Source organism: Mauremys mutica, chromosome 4 (genome assembly GCF_020497125.1).
Source record: "Mauremys mutica isolate MM-2020 ecotype Southern chromosome 4, ASM2049712v1, whole genome shotgun sequence".
NCBI classification, from domain to species: domain Eukaryota; kingdom Metazoa; phylum Chordata; order Testudines; family Geoemydidae; genus Mauremys; species Mauremys mutica.
This window is the reverse complement of record NC_059075.1, coordinates 132,564,256-132,585,111: the sequence shown is the minus strand read 5'-3', so window position 1 is coordinate 132,585,111 and position 20,856 is coordinate 132,564,256. Positions and strand designations below refer to the sequence as shown.

The 20,856-nt window shown below is 49.1% G+C and overlaps 1 protein-coding gene across 1 annotated transcript in view; it reads right to left on the bottom strand.

Moving 5' to 3' along the window:
- Positions 1-7,491: 7,491 nt before the first annotated feature.
- Positions 7,492-20,856, bottom strand: part of LOC123369840 (TBC1 domain family member 22B) — a 38,794-nt gene continuing 25,429 nt past the window's right edge. Inside the window, exons 9-13 of the mRNA XM_045015855.1 lie at positions 15,027-15,133; positions 13,466-13,541; positions 11,103-11,230; positions 10,701-10,796; positions 7,492-9,574 (exon numbers count right to left, since the gene is read on the bottom strand). Coding sequence (XP_044871790.1) covers positions 9,446-9,574; positions 10,701-10,796; positions 11,103-11,230; positions 13,466-13,541; positions 15,027-15,133 — 536 coding nt within the window. The 3' untranslated portion in view covers positions 7,492-9,445. The remainder of the gene's footprint in view (positions 9,575-10,700; positions 10,797-11,102; positions 11,231-13,465; positions 13,542-15,026; positions 15,134-20,856) is intronic.

The following is a 20,856-nucleotide window of genomic DNA, read 5'->3' as shown; positions in this document are numbered from 1 at the left end:
ATACACACCCTTCAGTCACCTCTACCTGCAGTAACTGCCCTCCCTGCCCCTCACAGCCCCCTCTAGTGCCCTGGCCCCGCACCTCTCCAGCTACTCCCTGACACCTACACCCCTGCAGCTCCACAGCCCCCCCCCCCCCAGCTTATCTCCACCTCACATCTCTGCTCACAACCACTGCTTCACAGCCCCCCCCCAGTCACTGCCTTATACCTATATCCATCCCCCACACCCCCCTTCAGCTACCTCTTCTCTTACATCTCTACCTACAGCCACTGCTCCCCTGTCTAGTGTCTGTTTTATTCACGATTAAGATTTGCTGGGTGTTTTTTTCTTTCAATGTTGTCTGCTACCCATTTAACAGCTATGCCTGTGGGTTGCTCTTTGTCTCTTGTTGAAATGTTTCCACTTTAATTATTAATTGGGCCAAAGCCAGAGGTAGTATTGAGGAGACTCCCTTAGTTCAGTGGTTATGGTACTGAGCTGTGGTGGTGGAGGCCCTGGTTCAATTCCCACCTCTTCTTGCCATGAAAGGATTTGCTACCTAGGCTGTTTTGTTTTTTAATTAAGTGGGTGCAGGAGGGAAAAAAATAAATCACTCGTGTCCCAGACCCCTGCCCAGGCTGTGGGAGATCCAGTCCCCCCTCTGCTAGGGGACTTGAAGCTGGATCTCCCCCATCCCAGGGACCACCGCCCCCAACCATCCTCTGGCCCCCTCCCAACCCCACTCCACCCCTCCACCTGTCCCGCTCCGCCCCCTGCTAGGTGGGTGGTTCTTAATTCAAGCCCCCTTCCTTCCTCAGGAAGACAATGGCTCCTGTGAATGAGAGGGGATTTAAACAAGGACCCCCCCCACCCCCACCTCGGAGAGAGGAGAGCCCTCTTCAAACCCCTTCTAAGGGGCAGAGGGAGGACTCAAACCAGAATCGCCTACATTCTGGGCAAGAGTCCTAACCATGGGACTATAGAGTGATTCTAGCTTTTTAGCTGGCCCAATGAGTAGTTAATTAAAGTGGAACAGCCTCAATAGGCAAGATTGAGGGAGCTCCCTGTTCAGATCCCAGCTCCTCATCAGGAGGCAGATGGGGGAACTGAACTAGGGTTGCTAGCATCCCAGTAGCAGACCCAAACCACCATGCTAGAGAGGGCTGCTCATGTTTGAGTCTTGTTTGAGCCCAATTAATAGTGAATTAAAGTGGAACAAGTATCAGAGGGGTAGCCGTGTTAGTCTGGTTCTGTAGAAGCAGCAAAGAATCCTGTGGCACCTTATAGACTAACAGAAGTTTTGCAGCATGAGCTTTCGTGGGTGAATACGCACTTCTTCGGATGCAAGCAGTGGAAATTTCCAGGGACAGGTGTGTATATATAAGCAAGCAAGAAGCAAGCTAGAGATAACGAGGTTAGATCAATCAGGGAGGATGGGGCCCTGTTCCAGCAGCTGAGGTGTGAAAACCAAGGGAGGAGAAACTGGTTCTGTAATTGGCAAGCCATTCACAGTCTTTGTTTAGTCCTAAGCTGATGGTGTTAAATTTGCAGATGAACTGGAGCTCAGCAGTTTCTCTTTGAAGTCTGGTCCTAAAGTTTTTTTGTTGTAGGATGGCCACCTTAAAATCTGCTATTGTGTGGCCAGGGAGGTTGAAGTGTTCTCCTACAGGTTTTTGTATATTGCCATTCCTAATGTCTGATTTGTGTCCATTTATCCTTTTCCTTAGAGACTGTCCAGTTTGGCCGATGTACATAGCAGAGGGACATTGCTGGCATATGATGGCATATGTTACATTGGTGGACGTGCAGGTGAATGAACCGGTGATGGTGTGGCTGATCTGGTTAGGTCCTGTGATGGTGTTGCTGGTGTAGATATGTGGGCAGAGTTGGCATCGAGGTATGTTGCATGGGTTGGTTCCTGAGCTAGAGTTACTATGGTGCGGTGTGCAGTTGTTGGTGAGAATATGCTTCAGGTTGGCAGGTTGTCTGTGGGCGAGGACTGGCCTGCCACCCAAGGCCTGTGAAAGTGTGGGATCATTGTCCAGGATGGGTTGTAGATCCCTGATGATGCGTTGGAGGGGTTTGAGCTGGGGACTGTATGTGATGGCCAGTGGAGTCCTGTTGGTTTCTTTCTTGGGTTTGTCTTGCAGAAGGAGGTTTCTGGGTACACATCTGGCTCTGTTGATCTGTTTCCTTATTTCCTCGTGTGGGTACTGTAGTCTTGAGAATGCTTGGTGGAGGAGATTTTCTAGGTGTTGGTCTCTGTCTGCGGGGTTAGAGCAGATACGGTTGTACCTCAGTGCTTGGCTGTAGACAATGGATCTTGTGGTGTGCCCGGGATGGAAGCTGGAGGCATGAAGGTAGGCATAGCGGTCGGTAGGTTTTCGGTATAGGGTGGTGTTAATGTGACCACCACTTATTTGCACCGTGGTGTCTAGGAAGTGGACCTCCCGTGTAGATAGGTCCAGGCTGAGGTTGATGGAGGGGTGGAAGCTGTTGAGATCATGGTGGAATTTTTCCAGAGTCTCCTTCCCATGGGTCCAGATGATGAAGATGTCATCAATGTAGCGTAGGTAGAGAAGGGGCGTGAGTGGACAGGAGCTGAGGAAGCGTTGTTCCAGGTCGGCCATAAAAATATTGGCATATTGTGGGGCCATGCGGGTGCCCATAGCGGTGCCACTGATCTGGAGATATATATTGTCATTAAATTTGAAATAGTTGTGTGTGAGGATAAAGGCACAGAGCTCAGCAACCAGTTGTGCTGTGGCATCATCAGGGATACTGTTCCTGATAGCTTGTATTCCATCATTGTGTGGGATGTTTGTGTAGAGAGCCTCTACATCCATGGTGGCTAGGATGGTGTTTTCTGGAAGGTCACCAATGCATTGTAGTTTCCTTAGGAAATCAGTGGTGTCACGGAGATAGCTGGGAGTGCTGGTAACATAGGGTCTGAGTAGAGAGTCCACATATCCAGACAGTCCTTCAGTGAGAGTTCCAATGCCAGAGATGATGGGGCGTCCAGGATTTCCGGGTTTGTGGATCTTGGGTAGTAGATAGAATAACCCTGGTCGGGGTTCTAAGGGTACGTTGATTTGTTCCGGTGCTAGTGTAGGGAGTGTCCTGAGTAGATGGTGCAGTTTCTTAGTGTATTCCTCAGTGGGATCTGAGGGAAGTAGCCTGTAAAATTTGGTATTGGAGAGTTGTCTGGCGGCCTCCTTTTGGTAGTCAGACCTGTTCATGATGACAACAGCACCTCCTTTATCAGCCTCTTTGATTATAATGTCAGGATGGTTTCTGAGGCTGTGGATGGCATTGCGTTCTGCACGACTTAGGTTGTGAGGCAAGCGATGTTGTTTTTCCACAATTTCTGCCTGTGCACGTCGGCGGAAGCATTCAATGTATAGGTCCAGACTGTCATTTCGACCCTCAGGAGGAGTCCATGTGGAGTTCTTCTTCTTGTGCTGTTGGTGGGAGGGTAACTGTGTATCAGTGCGCTGTTCAGTGTTGTCCTGGAAGTATTCTTTGAGTCGGAGACGGCGAAAGTAGGCTTCCAGATCGCCACAGAACTGTATCATGTTGGTGGGGGTGGCAGGGCAGAAAGAGAGTCCCCGAGATAGGACAGACTGTTCTTCTGGGCTGAGTGTGTGGCTGGATAGATTGACGATATTGCTGGGTGGGTTAGGGGTATCACGGTTGTGGCCCCATGTGGCAGGTAGGAGTTTAGACAGCTTACAGTCCTTTTTCCTTTTTAGAGAGGTGAAGTGGGTAATGTAGATCTCCTGTCTTATTTTAGTGAAGTCCGTTTGTATGGAAGTTTGGTTATTGATGAGAGTCTCTAGGTTGGAGAGCTCTTTTTTGATGTTTTCCTGTTTGCTGTATAGGATGCTGATCAGGTGGTTCCTCAGTTTCTTAGATAGAGTACGGCATAAACTCTCACTGTGGTCTGTGTAGTATGTAGATAGCAGTGGATTTTTTACCTTTAGTCCATTAGGTATGATGTCCATCCGTTTACATTTGGAAAGGAAGATGATATCCGTCTGTATTTGTGCAAGTTTCTTCATGAGGTTGATGGATTTCCACTCCATACGGCTAAATGCAGTGCCTTGCATGGTGTCAAGTATCAGAGGGGTAGCCGTGTTAGTCTGGTTCTCAAAGTGGAACAGCCTCAATAGGAAAGATTGAGAAAGCTCCTTGTTCAGATCCCATCTCCTCAACCACCAGAGGGTAGATTTGAATAATGTTGCTAACCTCTCAGGAGCACACTATGCTAGATTGGGCTGCTCATATTTAAGTCTTGCGTGAGCCCAATTAATAGTGAATTAATGTGGAATGGCTTCAAGAGGAAAGACTGAGGGAACTCTCTGCTCTGATCCCTTCTCCTCATCATGTAGAGAGGGAAACTGAACCAAGAGTTCCTATGGTACAAGCTGCGTGTGTACCTGTAATTCCCCTGATTTGTGTGGTGGGGGGTTGTAGCAGGTCCTGAGCACACGCATGCTCAGTTCACTCCCTGGCTCAGTAGTGTTTGTACCTCCAACTAAAACTCTGCTAGAGTTCTCTGGGTCAGAGGAAAAGGGAGATTCTAGTCACCAACTGACCCCAACACTGTACTAGCTCTCTATCTGGCATAGCAGTTCTCAAGCCAAGCTCGTGCTGCATTTGCATTTTAGAGCACTTTAAAATTAAGCACAAGTCCTTTGCCAGGAGGAGAAGGCAGTTGCATCTCAAGAAATTCCTTGACTATGACCACAAATTTGCACCAAAGCCTTCTACTGGCATAGTTTAACTTTTAAACAGAAATACTACTGCAGCCTTTGTATGTCTCTTACACTGGCTGGCATTCCCTGTCTTGCTCACAGCAGCTCCACTTTGTAGAACCAAAGTGAAAGTCTACTAATTCTGGACTTATTGGCTTTTGGAGATGTTGGTCGGCTGAGGGGAAGGCTAGTGAGGCTTGTTCTTCATGAACACTGCTCATTTTTGCCCCTAGTATTGTGCAAAAGAAGAGTGATGTGATTTCATCCCATCCCAAGAACAAGCATGAAATATCAGCTGGGAGTGTGTCAGTAACCTAACTGCATGCTGTCATTTATAAGCCTACTCCCATTACCTACAGCGTGAGCAGTTTTGAGGGCAAAGAGGCAAAACACTCGGACCTGGTCATCTATCAAAGTTGATCCAACAGTCTTGGGAGGTAGCTATGTCTCTGCCTGTTGATGGCTTTCTAAATTAGGACCATTACTTTGAATTCATGGCATGGACAGACCTGAGCTAACCAGACAGTTAAAGAACCAAGCAGTAGCTGACAAGTAGTCCTTGCTCAGTGTCACAAGCAAGATTTGAAGGTAGGTACCTGCAAGCCAAGCCAGCTGCAGCTTTTTCAGAGTCAGCAGCCTATGGCTCACTGGTATCTTTATTGGACTGTGGGGAGAAGCAAGCATATCCAGATAACGTGTACTAAAACGGGAACAATGGCCTCCTTCAGGTAGCACCTTAAAGGTGCAAATTATCAGTCATACATAGGGAATCATGCAACAGTTCAATATCTTCAAGTGTCCCCTGTTAACAAGGGATGGACAATAGATAGCATGGAATATCTGGCTCCTACAGTGATGGTGCTGCCACCTGCTCCAGCAGCCATCCTCCCATTTCTGCAGTATAGCTGTGTGAGTAGCTGTGCAACAAGGAGATATAAATGCTGCAGGGAAGATTTGGAGGGCTTTGAGGCATGCAGCTGTGACGAGTGTAGCAAGTGGGTATTGAACACATCAGAGAGATTCTGAGGGGTGTGTTAGAAACATTTCAACTATGCAAATTACTGTGACTTTTTCTGAGTGAATATAGCTCAAAGGAGAGTTGCATTAGACATGCAGTAGCTCATAGTGCTATGTAGGGTTACATAAGAGTATGTGGTTATACTTTGTTATTCACACAAGACATTCTACAGCCCTTCTACTAGGAGTCATTACTGTTCTATAAATGGTTTACATGTACTGTTCTTGTATTCAGTGATAGTAAGATAATTACAATTATATTATGTGGGTTTTAGACTTTTCTCCAGCTGAGCACATAACATCAAAACTTAGAGGTCTTAGCTGAATAATGTCATAAAAATAGTAGACAGATAAAACTTTTCTCAAACCAGTCCATTCTATAAATGACAAGATGTCGTGTGACTACACACTTTAGCTTTAACTGCAGGCCAAGAAGTATAGGAAGATGCATAAAATATATCAGCTGGGGCTAAACGGTTTCCAGACCTTCCAAAGCAGTCCTGTTTTGAGTACATTGTTGCATTATCAATTGTGTTTAGAAGCTTTCTGCCAATTTTGATCAAAATTAAACGATGCTTCTACAAATTATGGCCCTTTTTGTGATTTGATGATTTTTTTCCAGGCAGGCACGGGAAGAGGATTGCATGCTCCTTGACAAGTCAGCAGGCTGGTTGGCTCAGGGGAAGAGGTGAGAAGATGGAATTTTTGCTCTTTAAAGTCCTGCTTTGAACCCAACCCAGGTCAGTATTGGCCAGAAATTGTCACCATCGGAGGCGGCAGCATGGTCTAGTACAGTGCTTCTCAACGTGGTGGTCTGCAGACCGCTGCTGGTCTGCGAGCCATCGGCTGCCGGTCCACGGTGAGTTTCCTCATAAGGGCGTCGAATAGGATAATAATATGGCACTGGTCCCCCACATCGGATAGCTTGAGAAGCACTGGTCTAGTAGACAAGGCCCTGGCCAGGGAGTTGAGACCTGGGTCAGTCACTCCCCACTCTGCCTGTCTTGTCTATTTAGATGGTGAGTTCTTCTTGTACTATGTGCACGTACAGCGCCTAGCACAATGGAGCCTCTAGGGGCCACAGTAATAGCCACTTAGTAGCCTAATTAATTGGTCCAGGTGCCAATGGGTATATATCCCCCAGACCATTTCCCACGCTGTACCTGTCTCAGTACTGGGAACTTTAGCTTCCATGGTGTTTACCGCAGCACGTTTCCCCAGCAGTAAGATTCATATGGATTCTTTAATTTAAAAGAGACGCAGGTTTTATGGAGTCTAGATTCACAGATGGTAAGGCCAGAAGGGATCATTATGATCATGTAGCCTGACCTCCTGCATAACACAGGCCAGAGAACCTCAACTACAACCAATCATTTGTGACTGAACTATAGCCAATCTTTTAGAAAGGCCTGGAGTTTTTAAAATCAAGACTGGAAGTGATAGAGGCTGTGAGGCTGGAAGTTAATTCAGAGAAGAGAGGAAGCAATAGTCCATCTATTTGAAGACCCTAAGTAAATAATAATCATTATCTCTAGCCCTTATGTATAGGTTGTCGTCCAAAGACCTCAAAGCACTTTACAAAGGAGGTCAGTATCATTATCCCCATTTGACAGATGAGGCACAGGGAGGTGAAGTGACTTGCCCAAGGTCACCCAACAGTCCAGTGGCTTCACTTAACACCCCTTCTCTCCCCCGCCAACAAATAAAATAGCTTCTGGCACACATTTTAGTTGGGTTTTTGTGTTTTAATTAGTCATGTTAAACTAATGACCATTGGGTCGCTCTCTCAGAGAAAACAACAAAAGGCACACACAAAAAAAGTAAAGTCAGAATGCCTGAGACAACAACTCCAGATTAGGAAAGCAACTCTTGAGACACTGGTTGGAGTTTTATTGGCAACACAGCTCTCACTTTTACGTTCTCACGTCCTCCAGCCTCTCCAGCAGTTGTTATTTGACTAATGCCACTGGGACTCTCTTTCCAATAAGAACAACAACTCAAATAATAACCAGTGCGCTCTGGTCCCCAGGGGATATGCCGAGATCACCCCTTGGAGCTGGGGGAGGATCTCCCCCTGTGAAGAAATTGGCCCCAAGAGATCAACATTTGGCACTGAGATGGCGCCTTCCGGCAGGAATAAAATGTTACATTAAAACATTCAAATTTGGGTTTTTAAAAGCACATTGAGGCAAGGTCTGTGTGTGGAGCATAGAGAGGGAGGTGTCATGTGGGCATAAGCCATCTCCTCTGTTTGCTCTGCTCCCCAGGAGCACAGACAGACACACAAGAGAGCCCAGGCCTTTTTCTTCATGGCCCTGAAGAGTCAGTGGGACAATCCGATAGGGAGGCAGGAGAAAAGCAGATTGATGCACATTCCCCTTTAACAAGGATACTGCAGCGATGTACAGTAGTGGCCCAAGCCGCCACAGCAGACGATAGCCACACTACAGTGCTTGGGGAGATTACTGGAGTACTCTTCACAAGGGCACGGCCAAGTGTGGAGAAGGTTGGCCGACACCACACAGTTCACATCCCGGCTCTTCCAGGGGCTGCTCCTCCCCCATCTCCTCAAAATACCCAGCCCCTCTTGCACTGGAGGCCACTTGAAACCGATTTGTAAGTTTCTAGTTGAGTTTTCCTAATAGGAATTCAACACTCGTCTCTTAATGTGCTAGTGCAGAAATGCCTACAGCTCGGCAACCTCGAATGCCAGAGGAGACCGGAGCCCTACCGTACTTGTACCTAGGCAGCCTTTGCACGCATGAGACGCATATTATAAATATAAAATCATATCTGCTACAAACAGAAGACGTATATTGTACATCTCTTACCCATATACACAAGACCACAATATACACATATGCCTTGGAGGAAGAGGAGTGTCGTCATGGAAAGAGGATTTCAAGAGGCACAGCTCCCCCCCTGCCAGCCCTGCTGGGGGGTGGGGTGGGGGCTGTGCGCACAGCAGGTCAGATCAGTCACAGGAGGAGTGTTGTCCAGTGGACATGTGTCACTCAGGACAGTGCATGGATGGGCCAGCCTCCCTCACACACGTGCACCCCCCACAACATGCGTGCACCCATGTGCTGCATGAGAGGAAGAGAGAGAGTGCGCGAGCATGTCTCCTGTTATCCTTGAAGTGCTGCGTTTCTTCAGACACTTGGAGTGAAGCTAGGCCCTGAGAGCTTTTTGCATCCTACAGCACTGCCGCCCTCAGAAAGGGTTCCACCCGGGCAGGTCTCTGGTAAGGCATTTTCGTCTGGGAGTTGGATCAAACTGTGTCTGAAGGGAAAATGGACCCAGCTGGGAGTGTGTGCGCGCGTGTGTGCCTGGGTGGGTTAACAAGAGGCAGCAAGGCTAAGATGGCTGGTGACAGCCAGGCCTGGCCTGCGGGGGCATCCAGAGGCTCAATCCTTGGCTCAGTTTATACTTAAAGCCACAGAAGCTGCCACTCTCTGTCTCCTTTCCCCCCAGACTTGGGCCACCAGAAGGGCATGGAATACTGATGGTCGTTTGAGTGGCACATCCACACATGGAGTGGCAGGCAGGCACACACAAAAGTTAAGACAAAAGTCGATGTGAGCTTTGTACAGCTAGGAGTGGCTCCTGGCCAGCGTGTCCAAGGACTTCGACGATGAAATGCCACAGTGATTAGATCAGGCCGGGATGGGGAGACCGAGTCCTGGCACCTATCGGCGGTAGTGATTGGGGGCATCCGCAAACATGTACTTGAGTCTGTAGGCTTCAGCAAGGAGGAGTCCAATCTCTTCATTGCCCCAGTGTATTGTGGGTAGGTTTTGTAACAACATTAGAAGACCCTGAAACAAGGGAAAAAGGGCTTCTTATTTTGGGAGGCAATGGAGCAGGGATTTCAGTTGTAGGGCAAATTTAGATCTGGTATAAGCAGGCACAGCAGCACTGAATAATGATATGTTCTAGCTTTAGTACACAAAGCACTTTCCATCCATCAATCTCAAAGTGCTTTACAAAGGTGGTCTGAGGGGGAAACTGAGGCACAGAGAGGGGCTGTGACTTGCCCAGGGTCACTCAGCAGGCCAGCAGCAGAGTTGGGAATAGGACCCAGGTCTCCTGAGCCCGAGTCCAGTGCCCTGTTCATGCCTACCATGCTGCCTCCATCATGTCAATGGAGTTGCACCTGTTTACACTAGATCTGAACACAGTCCTGAAGGCAGAGAGAGATATAGCTTCACCAGCACTGCACAAACACAGACACACACATCACTCCTGCATGCTGGTGGCCACCCGAAGGTGGACAGCGGACCCTTTATTAACCGTCCTCACTTATCCATGGAAAATGGGGTCACATCCCCCAGCCCTTTTCCTGATGCACTGAAGCCTTCATACCTCAAGTCTGCAGCACACAAGTGTTTATAGCGAACAAGCCTGATATCAGCACACATGAACTGCTCCCTGTTATCCAAATGGATTTCACATTCCCTGGTCCATTGAAACGATCGCAGTGCTCAGACCCCGGCAGCAGCAATAACTGCATACCCAGCTCTGTGTGAGAGTTGGATACACACCCTGGTACACCCCTCTTCAGCTTCCAGAGGATCTCAAAGCACTTGTGAGAGGTGCACTAACGGATCCTCACAACCCCACTGAAATACAGCATTAACACTGCAGCTTTACAGATGAGAACCACAGCACAAAGCGACACAAGGTCAGACAGTGAGTCTGTGGTAGAGGATCCCAGAGCATCGGGCAGAGCTCGATGTGTCCTCTGTTACATGGTTATGGGGTGGAACCTGGGTGTAGATTTTATGATCTGATATATCACTTGTGTGCAATTAACACACACGCACAGCTGCATGCGGTGCATCTCACTGCTTGATGTTTAACCACCTACACATAAACCACCCAAGGGGCAATTATGTCCCCCTCCCTCCTCCCCACCAGTGGGGCTGCCCCCCAGGGATTCACCTGGAAGTCCTCCTCATCCAAGATCTCTTTTCGCCACTTGATCAGGAAGGCGGCACAGACATACAGGTGGAAATGGGAGAATCCTTCCGGCTCCGACTGGAAAGGACACAAAACTCTGGGTCAGTCCTTGCAGCAGAGTCAGCGTGAGGATAGCACCGGCAGGCCCAGATTAGCTTGCCTTTGCTCCAAGCTCTCCCCACAGCAGGCCTGTGGCAGGCACTCAGGGCTGGGCTGCACGAGGCAGACAAGAGGAGGGAGCAGGTCACTTTGCTGCTGCTCATCTCTGAGCGCCAGAGCCTTCCTAGCACTGCAGCTGCCCCACCCCCACCACTGGTGAGGCTGTGCTGGGGGCCTGCCCTAGGGCAAAAAACAGGGAGGCTGGGAAGTTTTAGTCCTACGTACCTGGTAGGTGTCCCACAGGCGGATGGTGCAGCGCAGGGGGAGCTCCCTCATTAGCAGATTGTTCATCCAGCGAAAGGCAAACTGCAGGTATTCGACCTCATACTTCCTAAAGTGATTGTGTACCTGCTCTGAAACAGCACATTCCATTACACATCTGGATCCCCATGGGGCCCAAGGCTGTGTGCTAATGCCCTGCCCCTCAAAGCACTCTCAGGACCAATCCCCTCCCCTGTCCAAGTTCATTTCAACCCAATCCCCTATCGCCATTAAACCAAGCCTCCTCCTACCATGTGCATTAAAGTCCCCTGTTCTGTTAAACGATGTGCCCCCCTCCCCCTCCCAACATGCATTTCAACCAAGTCCCTCCTACCATGTGCTCTCTGGCCAAATGAGTCTGACTCGTGCCAAACCACGCTCTCGCCCACATGCCTTCCAGCCGAGCCCTCTCCCCTGCCAAGCCATGGCCCCAGCTGTGTGCCTTCCACCTGAGTCCCTTCTGCCACCTAATCCACCCCACCAAAACCATGTCGCCTCCCGCATGCCTTCCAGCCAACCCAGCCCCCTTCCTCATCAAGCCACACCCCTCCCAACTAACTCCGCCCCACTTCCCCTCTCCAAACCAAGCCCCACTTCCAGCCCCTTCCCATGGTTTGTAGCCTCTGTTCTGATTCGGATACCCTCTGGCACAACCACTGGTTTATGGGAACCTCGTGGGGGAATGGGAGAGGAATTTAATCATTTCAATCAACTACTGTACCAGATGACTGGAGGATAGCTAAGGTGACACTAATTTTTAAAAAAGGCTCCAGTGGTGATCCCAGCAATTACAGGCCGGTAAGCCTAACTTCAGTACAAGGAAAACTGGTTGAAACTATAGTTAAGAACAGAATTATCAGACACATAGATGAACACTATTTGCTGGGGAAGAGTCAACATGGCTTTTGTAAAGGGAAATCATGCCTCCCCAATCTACTCGAATTCTCTGAGGGGATCAACAAGAATGTTGGAGAAGGGTGATTCAGTGGATATAGTTTACTTAGATTTTCAGAAAGCCTCTGACAAGGTCCCTCACCAAAGGCTCTTAAGCAAAGTAAGGAGTCATGGGATAAGAGGGAAGGTTCTCTCATGGATCAGTAACTGGTTAAAATATAGAAAACAAAGGGTAGGAATAAATGGTCAGTTTTCAGAATGAAGAGAGGTAAATAGTGGTGTCCCCAAGGGGTCTGGTACTTGGCTCAGTCCTATTCAACATATTCCTAAACGATCTGGAAAAAGGTGTAAACAGTGAGGTAGCAAAATTTGCAGATGATACAAAACTACTTAAGCTAGTTAAGTCCAAAGCAGACTGTGAAGAGTTACAAAGGGATCTCACAAAACTGGGTGGCTGGACAACAAAAGCAGATTAAATTCAATGCACATCGGAAAACATAATCCCAACTGTACGTATAAAATGATGGGGTCTAAATTAGCTGTTACCAGTCAAGAAAGATCTTGGAGTCATTGTGGCTAGTTCTCTGAAAACATCCATTCAATGTGCAGCGGCAGTCAAAGTGAACAGAGTGTCAGGAATCATTAGGAAAGGGGTAGATAATAAGACAGAAAATATCATATTGCCTCTATATAAATCCATGGTATGCCCACACCTTGAGTACTGTGTGCAGATGTGGTCGCCCCATCTCAAAAAAGATATATTGGAATTGGAAAAGGTACAGAAAAGGGCAATAAAAATGATTAGGGGTATGGACCAGCTTCTATATGAGAAGAGATTAGTAAAACTGGGACTTTCAGCTTGGAAAAGAGATTACTAAGGGGGGATATGATAGAGGTCTATAAAATCATGACAGGGGTGGAGAAAGTAAATAAGGACGTGTTATTTACTCCTTCTCAGAACACAAGAACACCAAATGAAATTAATAGGCAGCAGGTTTAAAACAAATAAAAGAAAGTATTTCTTCACACAGTGCAGAGTCAACCAATGAACTCTGTTAGACGATGTTGTGAAGGTCAAGACTATAACGGGGTTCAAAAAAGAACTAGATAAATTCATGGAGGATAGGTCCATCAATGGCTATTAGCCAGCATGGGGAAGGATGGTGCCCCTAGCCTCTGTTTGCCAGAAGCTGGGAATGGGTGACAGGGCCTAGATCACTTGATGATTCCCTGTTCTGTTCATTCCCTCTAGGGCACCTGGCATTGGCCACTGCTGGAAGATAGGACACTGGGCTAGATGGACCTTTGGTCTGACCCAGTCTGGCCACTCTTATGTTCTTATCATCAAACTGCAGGGGGTGAGAAACAAGAGGTGTGTACAGCATGACCTCCCCCTCCTGCCTTGCTCCCATTTGGATCTCCTCACCACCTACCATCGATCCGGCTGACTAACTCCTCCAGTGCTTTGACCTTCTTCTGGATGCCTGGCTGTGCAAAGGTGTAGTTATCCTGCAGGAAGACAGTGAGAGTCAAAGGCAGCAGCTACTGTAGTGAAAGCATCCTGGGGCTTGGAACTAAGAGACCTGCTCTCCTTCTGCCTGCTCTTGGGATCACTCAGATCAGCTGTCACACTTTTGCCAAGAGTCCCTGGATGTGAACTGTCCAGGAGACAGTGAGTTTGGGGTGGTGGGATCCTCTGCTCTTGAATTCATTTCCCTGTTGGGGAAGCTTGCTGCCAGACCAGGCCCAGTGTAAGCCAGAATCCCTGGAAAACATGAGCATTAGGGTTTTGCTTAGTGAGCAGGGCGGACTAGTAGTTAGATATACAGACTGAGAATCAGGAGACCTGAGATGAAATCCTGACCCTACTGGGCCTCGTGCTGTAGACTTCCATAGGACCAGGCTTTCCCGCCTGGATTCTATTCCCAACTCATGCGGTGACTTTGGGTGAGTCCCTCAACCCCTCTGTGCCTCAGTTTCCCCATCTGTAAAGCAGGGGCAATTTTGTAAGGTGCTTTGAGATCCCTCAGCTGGTGCTAAGTGGTAATTACTCTATTTTAAGTGGAAGGTGTTCGACTTTGATGTGTCTCATTGTGTGTTTTGTTTCTTGCTACATACAGGGGGCTCAGATCACAAGAGAGCACACTTGAGAAATCTCGAAATAAGTTAATTTGTGTCAGGCTGCAAGGAAAGCAATCTTGAGCTTACAGAGCAAAATTCCTTTTTAATGGGGACATAAATAGGCAGAGAAAGAGAGAGTACTTAATTCTCACTTTGTTAGGAAGGTCGATCCTGATAAAAGAGGGGAGTGTTTTTAATAAAGGAGACAGAGGACATCTGTTACTGCCACTTGTAAGTCCATGTGTCTTTCTGGGACCCTGATCAAGGAGGTCCGCAGGCCTCTGTGGGACCACAAGCCAAGGAGGGAGGGGTAGAAGTCTGCAGCTCTACAGGGCAATGAGAGGCAGAGACGTGAGGAGCCGCACATGTCTGGGGAACAAGATGCAGCATGTTTACTGGGGGACAAGAGGCATGAGAGATCGGAGAGCATACGCATGGGACAGTTCCCATCAGAGAGGAGGGGTGTTGGATGTGGGAGTTGGCGTGTGGGGAAGTAGGATAGCAGCCAACGGTTGCACAAGCCGTTTCAGAAGCCAGGCTAGAAGGGGGTCAAGAATAAACTCAGCACAACAGCCCTGTGAGGAACAAGAGGGGACTAGACACAGATTAGTGACTTGGACAAGGCTACTGAGTAGTCAGTAGCTGAGCCAGGATTAGAACTCGGAAGTTCCTGGCTTTGAGTCCCCAGCCTCTAAAACTAGGCAGGATTCAGCCTGTAACCAGAGGGGTTAGGTACAGGGAGATCACTAGGAATGTCACTCAAGTTGGGGGTGTGGCCTGAAGGTGGAACAGATGGTGGACGCTGGGACTGCTATCTAAGAGAGGGGGGGAGCAGAGAGAAATCTGCTCAGGCCCATTTCCCGGTGCACTTACCTGTATGCCATCCAGTAGTTTGCTCATACACCAGAAGCTGTCGGCTTCGATGCTCCGCAACACATCCTGAGACAGGGTCGTCACGTCAAAGTTCTCCACATCCTCTTCTATAAAACAAAAGGGGGAGAGAATCCAGAGGACGTGTCTCCAAGGGTGTGGTGCGAGGAGGAGAGAGGCCACATGAGCACCTAGTATCTTAGTCAGGATCCTTTAATGTGGAGGGATGCCGGGCTGAGTTCCCCATAGTGCCACCATCCTTGCTGCAAACACATTTCTGTGTCCCTGCTTTGAGTCACTCTTCTGCAGCTGGGATCAAGGGGGAAAGGGGTGGGTAGAACTGGTTCATGGCAGCTCTGGCTTCTAGAACAAGATCTGTAACAAAACTGTGCAGCACAGCGAAAAATCAGCCTGGGAAATCTGGAAAGCCCAGTCCCCCAGCACACGGAACACCACGCTGCCTTGGGATCACCTGTAACACAATTATTCTTTGCAGGGCGGTAGTGCCTATAAGCCCCAAGCACAGATCAAGACCCCGTTGTGCCAAGCGCTGCACAAACAGCGCTTGCAATTTAACAGTGCTTGTTTAACACCTTGACAGGGCAGCTCCGCCCAGAGCTGCAGTCCTGTTCTGTAGATAAGCCAGTACAGACGCTCCAATGGCTGTGGGCTTCCTCACCAGCTCTGGTGCTACTGGCTAGAACTGTGTATCCAATCATCTAGCAGGCTGCTAGGTGGGTACCAGAGGCCTACAATGCACAACATACCACCCCCAGGCACCACATCAAGGTCACCACAACCAGTGAGTCACTTCCTTACTTACAAGTAGGCTTGGCAGAATTCAGTTTTTATTTTTGAGAATACTGAGGTTTATTTGTAAGCATTTTCATCATAAACTGTCACCGCTGTGGGAAATTGGGGGGGTGGGGTGCCAAACAATAATTATTTAATGACAATAGGCATTGAGATTCCAAAAGTGAAAGCTTTATAACCATTAAAACCTGAAGTGTCAGCATCACATGTCAGAATATACAAAATAAATATCCTTAAATCAACAAATCACATGTGTTTTGACTGCTCATTTCCTAGCCCATTTGGAACAAGCCTAATTCCAAAGCCTAGTTCCCTGGATTTTTGACTCAAGTTCTCAAGCCCCTTGCCTAGTTGTACATTTTGATTATTATTAATGGAAATATTTTTGTGGGTTTGTGTGCACTGAAATTGACGTTTCCCGATATTTACTAATAAAAACCTGATCCATCTAAGCTTACTTACCACTTCCTTTGAGAGTGCTGGTGGTGCATTAAAGCAGAGTCCCTAAAGCCAGGCCCGCAGGTCCGAGAGAACCAGCCATCTCCTTGGATCAGTGAAACAGTCTATCTGGAAGCTGGGTGGGGAAGATCAAGGAGACCAGGCTGGGAGGAAAAGCCTGTCCAATGGGGTATTTTTGGGGAGGGGGCAGGGGAGTTGGCCCCATTTATAGTCGTAATCCACCCCTGGAGGCCGTGGGGATGGCAAGATGGTCACACAGTGACTCCCTCTGTGAAGGCAGGGGGTTTATGCCCTAATCCAAGATGAGAGGTGCCCGAAGAGAAGCACACAGCATAGATCTAAAGCCTGGGATTCAGATAGGCATGAGGAAAACGCCACCAGACACTCAAACCTTGCGTTCCTTTGCAAAGGCAGAGAAGGGGCTCCCTTGATTGCATATTTGATCTGGGCTTGGTTCCTCCAGAGGCTGCTTGCAGCAGTTTCTCCTCGGGCTCCTTCCTACTACACTGATTGCCAAGCCAGAAACCCCGGAGCTTTAAAGGCAGCAGAGACATTACCAGCATGCCAGCTCTCTGCGTTCAGTGGCAGTTGCCCTGCTAATAGATCTGACAGCTAGTGGAGAAAGTGCTCCTGACATGGGCTGGTTTTGCTGTTAGAACCGAGCAGGACGCTAAATGTTGCCCACCACATGCAGCCACCAGAAAGATAAGGCCAGGCCACTCGAGCTCACCCGGAGTTAACAGCTACTGAGCAACTGACCTAGTTCTCTGAAGGCAGGTTAAAGGGGTGGAGAGCTCGAGCCCACAGGAAAGTCAGCAGCCCTGGGATGCAGAACAGACAGCAAGCCCTATGTAGGGAATTCAGGAAGGGAGGGACCCAGTGACACTGCTGCTTAAAGTCAGAGTGCCTATCACACCAAACAGCTTCACACCCCAAATCAATTCACACCCCAATGACATGCACCCCCCTCTGAGGTGGAGGGTAGCAGCTGTTTAACAGGAAGCAGCACCATAGAGCAGCAAGGAGAGAAGACTGCTGTCATGGCAGGGGAGATTTCAGGTACCTGGAATTGAATTGCCTGAACTGGAATTTGGCTGAGACACCAGGGTCTTTAATGATGCAAAACAATCAGGGCCTTGATTGTATCTGGAAGAAGGTAACTAATGCCATAAAGGGAACAGCGCCATCTATTGGGTCACCAGCCACCACATGCGGCAGAACACGGGTTTGCCTGGGAGGCTGCTGTTCCAGCGCTAGTCAAGCCTGATGCTCCTTCGATTGTCTGAGGAGATCACAACCCAAGTTATCCTGTCTCCGCAGGGGAAACCTGCTGTTTGGCTGAAGTTTCATAGATTCCAGGGCCAGAAGGAATCATTGTGATCTAGTTGGACCTCCTATGTAACACAGGCCAGAGAACTGCCCTGAAATAATCGTTTGAATCAGAGCAGATCTGTTTAAAAAAAAAAAATTCAGTCTTGATTTAAAAATCGCCAGTGCTGGAGAATCCACCACAACCCTTGGTACTCTGTTCCCCTGGTTAATTACTCTCACTGTTAAAAATGTGCCCGATTTCCAGTCTGCACAGAACACCATGTGACCCCAGTCTTCTGCCTAGGCCTGACAAACAACACCCCACTGCTCGCTCGCAGAAAGGGTGTGTTGGATTTATGAAGGATTCATTCGGGCACCAGGCACAATCTCATTCCTACAGGAGGGGCATGTGGGAGATGCCCGGCTCTCACAGTCTACTTCCTGTAGGCCTGATTTCTGCTCAGTTTGGTTCTGTCTGCACAGCTGTCGTTCATGGTTTTATGGAGGAAAAGGCCCACCGAGATGCACCATGCTTGGCTATGGAGCCAGCCTGCCAATGGCCCCAAATGCCATACATGCAAAAACCACTTGAGACCTGAATGCTCCCAAGTTACCTCCCTCTGGTGACCCTGTCCCTTCTAGCACCTCCCCTCATCAGTATCCCAAAATGCCCTGCAGGGTGGGATGGGCTCTTACTCCAGGCAGCAGCCTGGTCATTCTGTCCACTGCCCTCCCCTCAGATCACTCCCTTGCCCGGTACATGCTGCTGCTTCCAGGCAGATGGGGAGTGGGGATGGGCAATGACACCTGAACAGTCTAGTCTCCCCACCCGCAGTGCCCAAAGCCAGATGCTCCTTCAGTCCACGCAAGTACTGATGACGACAGTGGTGTGCTGTGCCCTCTATGGCTCCTTTAACCTGAACAGCTCCAAGCGGCTTTTCCCACAAGTCACCCTGCGCCCCTAGGAAACAGGGAAGCCTCATGACCCCTCAGGCTACTGATGGGCAAATGGAGGCAGGGAGAAGTTAAGTGACTTGGCCACAGTCACCCAGCGTGTCGCAAACAGCATTAGACTCCGTGATTTGGGACTCCCAGTTCCACCTCCCACTCCCTTGCTGGGAAGCAGAGACCCAGGCTGCAATTCACAAGTCCCTCCAGAGCACAGCCCAGAGTTTGGAGAGGCCAGTATAAAAGGCTACTGAATTTAAAAAAAAAAATCAATATTGGCTTTGGAACTAACACAAGCGTATCCGGCGCCAGCTCATTCTGAACCGAGCTGCTCTGCTGGGATGAGAAGCCCAGCTCGCAGCAGGAGGCAGCTGATCAAACTGCTTCAGCACCAGCTGCATCATAAATACAGATCTCGTTTGGGCCTTGGGTGGGAGCAGCAAATCCCGCTGACTTCTATGCTCTGCACAAGCCTCTTTTCTCTCTGCATTTCCAGCCTCAGACATGGCCATTCTCAGGGTAGAAAAGGCTGTGGTTTGATTCTGCATCAAAGTAAAACGGAGGCCCAGTGAGAAAGGGAGGGTTAAGTAATCGGAATGCTACGAATCACTGGCATTGCTCCCCCCCGCCCCTTGCTGGGCAAGTGATGTTTATTCATGAGTCTAAGAACAGAAACACTGATCTAGGCTACAAACGTAGACCCTGAACTCGAAACTCAGCAGGACTATGCCACCTTCCTTGCCCAAAATCATGGGAGCTAGACATGCAGATTTCATGAACCTCATGCTCAGGGCATAAGCCAATTCCTCGTTACTAGAAGGAAACCTAAGATTATCCCACAGCTGCCTAAGTGAGGTTTCTTGAACCTTCCTCTAAAGCATGTGTCAGAGAGAATCCTGATCCAGATGGCGCAATGGATAGGCCATCACTGGGGATGTTTAAACATCCATCTGAAAAGTTGGCTCATCACATCCACACCCACTGCAGTTCCACCCTTTAAAGCAAGATCTCACAACCAGTGTTTATCCTGGCAGCTGTAAGCCACATTTCTCCTCTCCCCACTCCAGAGACTGCTGCAGTTCAGCGGTGTTTGGAATAAACAGCGCGGCAGGAAGCATGGTCTAGTGGTTAAAGCCAGAGAGAGCTGGCTTCTATTTCTGAGGCTGCCACAGACCATGCATGGGACTGAGCACATCAGCCCCCTTCTCTGCTTCAGTGTCCCTGGCTGTAAAACAGGGCTCATACCTCCCTACCTCACAGGGCTGGCAGGAGACTTGGGGCCCCATTTCCAGAAGTGCAGAAGCATCTGCATCTCCCCTCGAGCTCCACTGGAGCTGCAGGTACTTTTGAAAATCAGATCTCAGTGAAAATAAGGGATGAGGACTGTCGCTGGCCCTGCCCCAAAAAGCTTTTTTGTTCTGGGTTCGTACAGCACCTAGCGCACTGGGGTCCTGCGTGTCACCACAACAGACATAATGAATGGTAGGTGCCCAACTCCCCTTGAAACTGAAAGGGCACCGCATTCTCTCAGCCTGTGCCCACCTGTCCTAACAGGTTCCTCAGAGGGAAAGTCCTAGAGTGCAGTGAATTGGGTGCTGGCTGAGAGCTTAAATCACTGGTGCTCGTTTCCAGTTAGTGGAATAACCGGCTTCACCTTGCCCCTTAGCATCCCCCCCCTTCCAAATCACATGTGACAGCCCTCCACGGCAGCAGGGCAGATTGCACAGCCCCGCAGGGAAGGCAGCCTGCCAGCCTCCCAGCAGCAAGGGAATGGAGATAACAGCGGGGCACTAAGCATTCCAAAAACAGCTGATGGAATGGCAGTGAGGCAGAGGCCACTGCTGGAGTCTCTTACACACGCTCAGTCAGCAGTGATGGGGGATTTGTTGGGAGGCAGGCGTGACGGCTCTTAAACATCTTCTGAGCCAGCACAGGTCTGAAAGTTAAATCTGGCTCGGAGCAATTAGCTGTGATGAACTGACAGCGGCGCTTCTGCTGTGCAGCTTCAAAAGGGCCCCTTCCCTCTCCCCGTGCAAAACGTGAAAGGAGAGCGCCAGTCACTGCAACCAGCCTGGTGCATTAGAGGGGCAGTATGAAAGATTCTCTTCTGGGCACGTGGCAGGGTGGGGGCCTCAAGATTTCCATAGACTAGTTTTTTGAATCCAGGTAATTAGAATCACAGCAGGCACACGCTGCTGTGGTTTCAGTCCCTGCAGGGCATGCAGAGCGCAAACGGCAGCTCTTCCCTTTTAACAGGCCCGTGAGCCTCAGGGAAGGAGCGGGAGGAAAGCTTCAAACTCGG